The 10,176-nt window shown below is 37.2% G+C and overlaps 1 protein-coding gene across 1 annotated transcript; it reads left to right on the forward strand.

The window, feature by feature from the left end:
- The first annotated feature begins 2,026 nt into the window (after positions 1 to 2,026).
- LOC131145006 (RNA polymerase II C-terminal domain phosphatase-like 3) lies at positions 2,027 to 9,498 on the forward strand. Its single transcript, XM_058094025.1, has 12 exons — positions 2,027 to 3,089; positions 3,349 to 3,481; positions 3,616 to 3,671; positions 3,777 to 3,837; positions 3,915 to 5,360; positions 5,864 to 6,481; positions 6,636 to 6,782; positions 6,867 to 7,135; positions 7,249 to 7,360; positions 7,438 to 7,695; positions 8,466 to 8,512; positions 8,625 to 9,498. The coding sequence occupies exons 1-12, from the start codon at positions 2,383 to 2,385 to the stop codon at positions 8,686 to 8,688; spliced, it is 3,918 nt and encodes a 1,305-aa protein (XP_057950008.1). The 5' UTR covers positions 2,027 to 2,382; the 3' UTR covers positions 8,689 to 9,498.
- The last annotated feature ends 678 nt before the right edge of the window (positions 9,499 to 10,176 follow it).

Here is a 10,176-nt window from a genome sequence, read left to right on the forward strand (position 1 = left end):
ACAGTTACCCGTCCTTTCTGAAGGGTAAGTTTTGTAGAGACAGTTCGGTTTTTGTGGGAAATGTCCCCAAATTTTATTTTTGGGATGTATATACTGGATTACAGTGAAAGTAGTGACTCTGGTATTTGTGTAATGAGATGGATGTTTTGTATTTATAATACCATGATTATATGTTTCATGCTGCTTAAGCTTCCACGTTGTGTTCTGATTTATCCCTAGTACCCATGGGTTCAGGTGTATTATGATCTGCTGAACTGGGAATTATGATATTGATTATATAAAAAAAAATGTGGAAATTAAGCAGGTCGTCACAATATATATTATATTATATTATTTAATATATAATATTAATAAATTAGTTAATTAATTATTATTTTTTTGGATCACTACATAGTGTATTTTATAACTATTTTTAAATATTAAACTATAAGAACTACATGCAATTTTACACTCAATATTGTATAATTATATATATATTGATTCGTGTATAGCACAATGTTTTTACCATGTATCACAAATATAACAACAAAAAATATACATTAATTCAAATCGATAAATCTCCGCTCTCTTGTCTATTAAAATTTAACATGTGATGTCCCTTTCACTTTTTTTTTTTTTTTTTTGTTTTTCTTAACTAATAAATTCCCTTAACAAAAATTTTAGGACAGAGAAATAGTTGTGAACATAAAAAGTAAAATACACGATTATAAAAATTGGTATAAATTAATTAGTATATTAATTTTTCTTATAATATTGTAGTTTATTTTTTTAACTTCTAATCATAATCTAAGTAATATACTTTTGTGATCTTTATTGATAATTAAATTAATAAATTTTATAATTGTTAATAATAATTAATTTATATTAAAATAATAATAATAAGAATCCATAAACATATTCTTAGTGTATTTTTTAACTATTTTTAAATATTAAACTATACGAACTAGATGCAATTTTACACTCTATATTGTATAATTATATTTTAATTTTAATATATATATATATATATATATATATATATCGATTTGTGTATAGCAGAATGTTTTTACCGTGTAGCACAAATATAACAACTAAAAATATACATTAATTCAAATCGATAAATCTCCACTCTCTTATCGATTAAAATTTAACATTTCACTTATTTTTTTATTTCTTTTTCTTTTTGTTCTCTTAACTAATAAATTGCCTCAAGAAAAATTTTAGGACGTAGAGAAATAGTTGCAAACATAACAATTGAAATACACGATTTTAAAAATCATCGAATGTCAATTTTCTTGCTAAGAAAGTGAACTAATAAAAAATAATTGTTTGAATTGAATTAATTGAAACATAAAAATTAAAGAGATCTTCATTTCAAAACGAAAAATAAACAAAGAATAAGGAGAAGAAAATGAAGAAGAAGAAAAATAATAAGAAAATGGGAGAAGAATAAAAGGATGAAAATAGAAATGATTATAGTAGTTATGATTATATCTCACTCTAAATTTAAAAGTTAACCTTATAATTTTAAAAATTATAAATTGAATTTTGTAGGTTTAAGAGATTATAAAAACTCATGTTAACATATTAGTATAAACACTTATTTTTTTTCATTTATTATCAATTGATATAAAGTGAATGGAATAGGTTATTTTTACAAATTAATGTTGGACATGAGTATTTTAAATGTGTCTTAAACTCTATTTTTATTAAAAAAAGTATTTTTAATTTAAAACATCGATCATTTGTTTTAATTCATAAAATAATTATGAATTAATTATTTTTACATCAATTAATTGTTTTAATTCATAAATAACTATGATCTCGCAATAAATATTTAAAAGATGTACTTGAGTAGAAGGCCAATTCAGCTCAAATACTGCTGAGATGGCAAGCCAGCACCGGTCCCCATCGAGTCATTAACCCACGACGTCTCCTAGATTTGGGATCAGACCTAGTAGCGGATTGATGACGTGTACGGCCCAGATTCAAACTTCCAGCATATCCTAGATTTGGGTCGTCAATAAAAAGCCCTTCCTCCATTCTGCGCTCTCTTCCCATCGCTCTCTCTCTCTCTCTTGAAACTCTTCCGCGGCCCTCTTTTGTGCGTTCTGTGGCTTCTGCTGTAGGTCTAACTCCCTGGTTCAAGCCCGTCTCGCGCCACTCATTCTTCATTCCGTCTTCGAGGCAGAGTTCGCGATCTGAATATTATAAATTGATCCGTGCCTGAGATTGATCGCTCCGACGATCCGATCTTGCAATACTAAAACGATTTTCTGGAGATCCAGTGTGAAACACCTTAATTTAATTTTGCTCTTTTTTGGTCGTTTATCCCGTAAGATTAATCTTAATTGAAGCGAGAAATTGTGCGTGGAATTTTTTTAGCTGAGAGTAGAATAACTTATGCTTGGGGTTGGATCAAATCCATGTGCGTTGAATAATCACAAATTTGAAGAAGAAACCCTAGCTAGGATGGGCAAGGATGAGACTCAAGTTGACGTAGAAGAAGGAGAGATCTCCGATTCGGCATCGATCGAAGAGATCAGCGAAGAGGCTTTTAACCAGCAGGACGATAGGGTTTTGAGAACGAAGGGAGATTTCAATGCCAATGAGAATTCGAATTCTAATGCTAGGGTTTGGACGATGCGCGATCTGTATAAGTATCGCGTTTGCGGTGGTTATGCGTCCGGTTTGTACAATCTTGCTTGGGCACAGGCGGTGCAGAACAAATCACTTGATGATGTCTTGGTGAAGATTGATCGGGATGAGAATTCTAAGCGGTTGTCCTCAAATACAGCGTCTGTTAGTAGCAGCAGGGAGGATAGGAGTAATACCGATGTGATCCCGTCGAAGGAAGTGGCTAAAATTGTAATTGATGATAGTGGTGATGAAAAGGAGGAAGGGGAGCTGGAGGAAGGGGAGATTGATATGGACTCAGAGCCGGTCCAGAATACCGAAGAAGTTGAAGAAGGGGGGTCGAGTAATGGTTTGAACATTACCGGGGACGCGGAGGTTAATAATTTGAAACAAATGGAGGTGGAGGCTGTGGAGCAGAAAGTGAGCTCAATTCGGGAAGCTCTGGAGACTGTGACTGTGATTCAGGCGGAGAAGTAAGTTAATTGAATTTGGTAGTGGGTGGGTGAAGTTTGGAAGTGCGAATTCATTGCATGTGGTGTTTGGATATACAAATTTAGGACTCTGAATCTGAAATTGTGTGAATTTGGATAAAACTCTATACAAATTTGAACTAGAGCTTGTCAAAATTTGCAGAATTTTAAATTCACAATCCCAACTTCATATTTATAAAATGCTACATTTATGAATTTGTGTTTTGTGAGACTGAAATTGTTGCTTCTTTATTTGTTGTAGATCTTTTGATGGGGTCTGTTCGCGATTGCTGAACATTTTGGATAGCTTGCAGGACATGGATTTCAGAAAAAATGTTGCTGTAAAGGACACCCTTATTCAATTGTTCTTCTCTGCTATTCAGACTGTTAATTCTGTAAGATACACATGAATTTTTCAGTTTGTTACGCAAAACTAATTATACAAGATTTAAAAATTGCTTTGGAAACAGCTATTTTAATGTTTGATGTGAGTTGTAGCATTGTCAAGAGGACTAACCATTAGTTGCAGGTGTTCTGCTCCATGAACCAAGACCAAAAGGAACAGAAAAAATGCATTTTGTCAAGGTTTACCTGTTTTTTAAACCACTTTTTTTTTTTTTTTCATATTTTGTTGTATTTTTTGTGTCATCAATTGGCTAATTATCATTGTTGTTCTGATTCTGGTTATAGGTTGCTTGCACGTGTAATGGGCCAAGTTCCACCTCTTTTTATCGGCGAGCAGATGAAATTGGTATGGATATATGTATGTTACTAATTAGGCCGAATATCTTGTGTTTGTGGTAACTTACTTTGGTTTCTATTGTCTAGGTCGAGGCCATGGGGGCCTCTCTAGATACTCCTGCTGTTTTATTGAGTACTAAATCCAGTGGTGAAGAGAAAGAGGTACACATAATTGGTAGTGTGAATCAGACTGATTCTGATTTGTCAGCTGAAAATGTAGGGCATGATTTGAGCTTCTCGAAAAACCTTACTTTAGATACTACATCTGTTGAATCTTTGGAGAAGAATGGCCCAAACATGGCAAGCATTTTGTCTGAGGCTTTGAAACCAGTACTACCTGGCCTTAAGGATAGAGGGGTTTTTGGGCCGCTGCTAGACCTACACAAGGATCATGATGCAGACAGTCTCCCATCACCCACCCGGGAAAACACACCCTGTTTGCCTATACAAGATAGATTGACTGCTGGAGATGGGTTGACTAAATCAGAAGCAGCTATATCAACCATGGCATGTGAGAAACAAGATTCTGTGTTGCATCCTTATGAAACTGATGCTCTCAAGGCTGTTTCAACCTACCAACAGAAATTTGGTCGGTCTTCGTTTATGATCGACAGGCTTCCAAGCCCAACCCCTTCAGAAGAAGGTGATGATGGAGATGGTGATACTTCTGGGGAGGTCTCTAGTTCTTCTGCTATTGGTGTTGTCAGAACTGTAAATCCACCAATTTTGGCTCCACCTATTGTATCTTCTGCCCCCCTTATGGACAGCTCTAGTGTGCAAGGACTAATAAATTCTAGAAATGTAGGATCCGTGAGTTCTGGATCTAATCCCACTACTACAAGAGCTTCAGCAAAGAGTAGAGATCCTAGGCTTCGGCATGCCAATTCTAATGCTAGCATAATGGATCTCAATCACCGACCTTTGTCTGTGGTGTATAATGCACCTAAAGTGGAGCCCCTTGGAGAAATTATAAGCTCAAGAAAGCACAGGACTGCAGAAGATTCTGTTTTGGATGGTCCTGCAGTGAAAAAGCCAAGGAATGGGTTGACAAATTCTGGCAGTAGCAGTGATGTGTTGACTGTTGCCGGACGTGGTGGCTGGTTGGAGGATAGTGAGCAGTTTACAAACAAAAACCAGTTGATAGAGAGTACTGATTTGGATCATATGAAATTGGATAATGGAGTTACATGCCCTGGTGCTGGTATTCGTGTTCAACAAAATGTCACAGTAGCTGGTAGTGAGCAGTTGCCAACAATAGGAAATGGAACCAGTGCTTCTTTGCCTGCTATATTGAAAGATATTGCAGTGAACCCAACATTGTTGATGAATTTACTTAAAATGGGAGAACAGCAAAGGTTATCGGCGGAAGCCCAGCAGAAATCTGGTGAATCCGCAAAAAGTACGGTTCAACATCCGCGCATCAATTCAATACTAGGTGCACTTTCTCCAGTGAATATTTCTCCATTGATGCCCTCAGGTATTGGGCAGAGTCTACCTGGAAAACTTCAAGTTCCTTCTCCGATGGCTCCAATGGTGAGAATTCAAGTTATGTTTCTTTCTTTGAATCTATACTTGTATGGGTTTTGCGCACACTCCATGAATCAATTTCTTTTGTGTGATGACACTGCAATTTCTTTTGTACACAGTTCACCCCCTCTCCATTATTTTTTTCTTCTTTGTCTTGCTCCTTGATTAGCAAAAATTGTCGTCAAATTGTAGCTGTTTGTTGTTTTTGTTTTTGGTGGTTGAAACTTTAGATTTAAATTTAGGTTGATATTTTATTTTGCGATCTCTGGACCTAATACCTTGTATTTTGCATTTTTGCTCATGTTTTGTGAGAATTTTTCATTTTTCCAAATACTGCCTCTTGAAATATGTGTGCATTGCATAATTTGGAGCTTGATTGATATTAGGTAGGTCATGTTTGGAGTTGTTAACCTAGTATTCATTTTAAATTTTCCAGAAGGGTTGGAATAAGATGGGTCTAGTTTGTGTTGAATATTTGAACTGAAAATTTTCTGTTTGCTCTTGCACAGAACCCACCAGATGAGTTGGGAAAAATCCGCATGAAGCCCCGTGACCCTCGACGTATTCTCCACAATAATACTTTTCAAAAGAATGGGAGCTTGGGATCTGAACAGCCAAAAGCAAATGGAGCCCCAATCTTGAACATCCAGGGTAGCAAGAACCATTTGAATTCCCAGAAGCCAGAGGACCTGGCAGATGCAAATTCCATGTCTTCTCAATCAGCTGCAGCCCCGGATATTGTTCGTGAATTTACAAAGAATCTGAAAAATATTGCTAATCTTATGTCAATTTCCCAGGGTTCAGCAGCTCCTTCGGTTCCTCAAATCCCTCTCTCGCAGCCAGTACAAGGTAGTGCAGAGAGGATGGATGTAAAATCTGCAATTTCCAGTTCTGATAACCTTAGAACTGGCACTGTTTTGACACCTGATGAAGGTGCAGCAGGTCCATCACAATCACAGAACACCTGGGGAGATGTTGAACATCTGTTTGAAGGATATGATGATCAGCAAAGAGCTGCCATCCACAGAGAGAGGGCTAGGAGGATAGAAGAGCAGAAGAAAATGTTTGCTGCTGGGAAGCTCTGCCTGGTCTTGGATCTGGACCACACACTTCTTAATTCGGCCAAGGTAATGTCCAACCCCACCAACCCCCAATTCCCATGTCTCCTGTTATTTTTTTATTTTTGATTGCAGGAGAGGGCTTTAAAACTTGTTTCCTGTGGCTATTATGAGAAAATGCCCTTCTATTTTAATTCATCATAATTCATTTTTGCTCCTTCAGTTTGGTGAAGTAGACCCACTGCACGATGAGATCTTGAGAAAGAAAGAAGAACAAGACCGTGAAAAACCGCAAAGGCATCTCTTCCGCTTTTCTCATATGGGAATGTGGACAAAATTGCGGCCTGGAATATGGAATTTTTTGGAGAAGGTATTTGGATTTTAAGGTTTAACTACTCTACTTGGCTTGGACATGGTTGCAGATCATTTAACATTGCTGTGTTTTGCATTTTAGGCTAGTAGGCTTTATGAACTACATCTATATACAATGGGGAACAAGCTGTATGCTACGGAGATGGCAAAAGTTCTTGATCCTAAGGGTGTTTTGTTTGCTGGACGTGTTATTTCTAGGGGTGATGATGGGGACCTTATTGATGGTGATGAGAGGGTTCCAAAGAGTAAGGATTTAGACGGGGTTCTGGGTATGGAATCAGCTGTTGTAATTATAGATGATTCTGTGAGAGTATGGCCTCATAACAAGTTAAATTTGATAGTAGTAGAAAGGCAAGTATGCTTTGATCTATTGCATTGAACACGTCCACTTTTTCTGTTCTTCCTTGTATGTTTTATTAGTAAATCATCCCCTGTGTACTGAGATCTAATAGTTTATACTGTAGGTATACTTATTTCCCTTGTAGTAGACGCCAGTTTGGGCTCGTAGGACCTTCTTTGCTTGAAATTGATCATGATGAGAGATCTGAAGATGGGACTTTGGCGTCCTCTTTGGCGGTGAGATCAGCTTTTCATTAGGTCAGCAAACAATTATCCTTATTTTCCCTAATTATCTCTTCTTTGCTTTAAAATAGGTTATTGAGAGGATACATCAGATTTTTTTCTCGAATCGGTCCTTAGACGAAGTTGATGTGAGAAACATTCTAGCCTTGGAGCAGCGGAAGATTTTGGCTGGTTGCCGTATAGTCTTCAGCAGGGTGTTTCCTGTTGGTGAAGCTAATCCTCACCTACACCCATTGTGGCAGAGTGCTGAGCAGTTTGGTGCTGTGTGCACCAACCAGATTGATGAACAGGTTACCCATGTGGTTGCTAATTCTCTTGGCACTGATAAGGTAATTTCTCAAATTTTTTTGTGAATAACCGCTTGTAGGACACTTTATTATTATTGATCGATAGAAAAAGAATTTCATTAGTAGAAAAGAGAGAGAATTACAAAGAACGGAGGATATGGAGTCTTTCTAAAATAAGCAGAAAGAATAATAAAGCCCCCCTCTATTCCCTGTGGATAGGGGAAAAAACTGCCGAGAAAATCCCCTAGGATTGCGCCTTCTAGGAAGCAAGGAAAACAACTCTATCCCTTTCTATAGGACACACATGATTTGTCGACTAAAACCCTGGTGCTCCTTCCTTTCAATCCACAAAATCCAAGAAAGAGTAGATGTGGCACACTTCAATAAAAGCACATTCCTTTCTTACTCGTCCCAAAACGCGAAATGTTACCGACAAAAAAAAGAAAAAAAGAAAAAAAGCATTCCACAGGGTGTGGCAATATTGCTGCCTCGTCAAGAGTGGAGGAAACTCTCACTGCTTTCACTACACTCTGATCACCTTGTACATATATTTGGACTGAAAAATTATTTGAACGTTAAAAAATCAAGGAGGCTGCAGTTGTTTTTTGGGCAATGAGAAATCCATTAAATTGACCAAATAGAGTTTTTTATTTTTTATTTTTAAATCACTGAGTGGAGTCTAATCCTTGGCATTTCCTCTATGCTGCTGCGTCACATAGAGGAAGTGGGTGCACAGCCCAAATATCATTTTTTAAACTGACCATTAATTCTCAAAACAACTTGTGAAACTTTTAGATATTTGTTTTGAACAGGTGAATTGGGCTCTTTCCACAGGAAGACCTGTTGTCCATCCTGGCTGGTGAGAAACTGCTTCCTAATGTTTTGATTTTGAAAGATCTTCACACGTTCCTCCTTATTTGGATTTGATACATTTTTACCCTTTCTTTGAAAAAAAAAAAACAAACAAACAGGGTGGAAGCCTCGACTTTGCTTTACCGGAGGGCGAACGAACAAGACTTTGCCATTAAACCCTAAGAAAATTCATCCTCCTAAGCCTCATACTCCATCTGGGAAATTTTAAAAATTAGAAAACCATAAATTGGTAAATTACAAACAGTGGGGTAAAAAAGGGGGGTTGGGGGGAGAAGGGTATGGTGGTACGTACCGAAGACCGAGGTCGGCCCAGTTATTTTTCCTTTAAAGGCCAGCAACTGCTGTCTCTTCCATAGCATGTCCGCTAAGCCGGGAGGCTTTGTCACTAACCCGGTCTAATTCACCGAGCTGGGAGGTTTTGTTATTAACCTGGATCAGCTTGGCCCAGCCCGGTGCGGTTCTGACCGGTCAGGGGTACAATCCTTCATTATCTCAGCTCTGAAATGAAGGTAAAAGTGGGGTATCAACAGTTGGAGAGGAGTTTGGGGAGGGCGGAATTTTTTTAAATCCTTTGTGGGCAATATTATTCACCAGAAAAGAGATGTGACTACGAGTTTCAATACCAAAATCAAAAACTTTGAAATTGGATTTAAGAGTGAAACTGCATTCTTAAACGGCTATAATTGTAGAAATAATTAAAGAAGGAACACGGAATGCTCGAAGGAAAAATAAAGTTGTTGTGAGGTTTGTTTTCTTTCTTTTTCCTTTTCTATTATTAAATTTAAAAAATCAAATTATATAATATAAACAGTGGCCCGATAACTCGGATGGTTTGAAGTTTCAGTCAGGCCACTTGAATGATTTTAATGGGAATAAAATTTCAATTCAAGGTGGTTCAAATGTTCAATAATTATGTATTTATCAGAATGTGACATTTGTGCGAAATTAATAAACGGCTAGAATTTACTAAAGTTGATCCCTTTTCCAACTGCAAAATTTCATTAGACATTTTTGTAAAAGTAAAAAAGTTTGGTGCATCTATAATTACATATTTATACTTCAGTGCTGAGAAAAAAAATTATCATATTTTGTCCTTTTCTGTGTTTATTATTATTATTATTATTATTATTATCACAAACGCGGCTGCGCTAATGGGTTAGACGGCGTTTGTGGCCGAGGAGCAATACCCGGATGGTCTTGGCTGCGAACTTGCCACGTACTGCCCCTTAGCACTTGCCGTAGAAACATTTATCGTCTAATCGCTCAGAATTCCTGAGCAAAAGTTGGTCCCTAACGCATGCTTCTCCATTTTCCTGTCCATGCTGCCTTATAACCATACGTTCCCAAATTAGTATTTTTTAGATATTATCTTTACAGGCATTTCTTTCTTATTTTTTTTTTTTGGTTCGTGGTTCTACGAGTCACCTCATAGAATATGGGGCTTATGATGTCATGGATCCACGTGTGGATGAAGCAAGTGCGGCCAAGGCTGTTTTCGCCTATCCAAACATCCTTTTGGTTCCGGCTTACCAATGGTGTTCGGCACATTGCCCAGGCATATGGTTATGCATGGGCTTATAATCTTTACTGGTCACTGGGACCGGTGCCGGTCATCGGCTTGTCAGTAACTTGCAATGACTACCATTGTTC

The sequence above is a fragment of the Malania oleifera genome, chromosome 12, assembly GCF_029873635.1.
Source record: "Malania oleifera isolate guangnan ecotype guangnan chromosome 12, ASM2987363v1, whole genome shotgun sequence".
In the NCBI taxonomy this organism is placed as follows: domain Eukaryota; kingdom Viridiplantae; phylum Streptophyta; class Magnoliopsida; order Santalales; family Ximeniaceae; genus Malania; species Malania oleifera.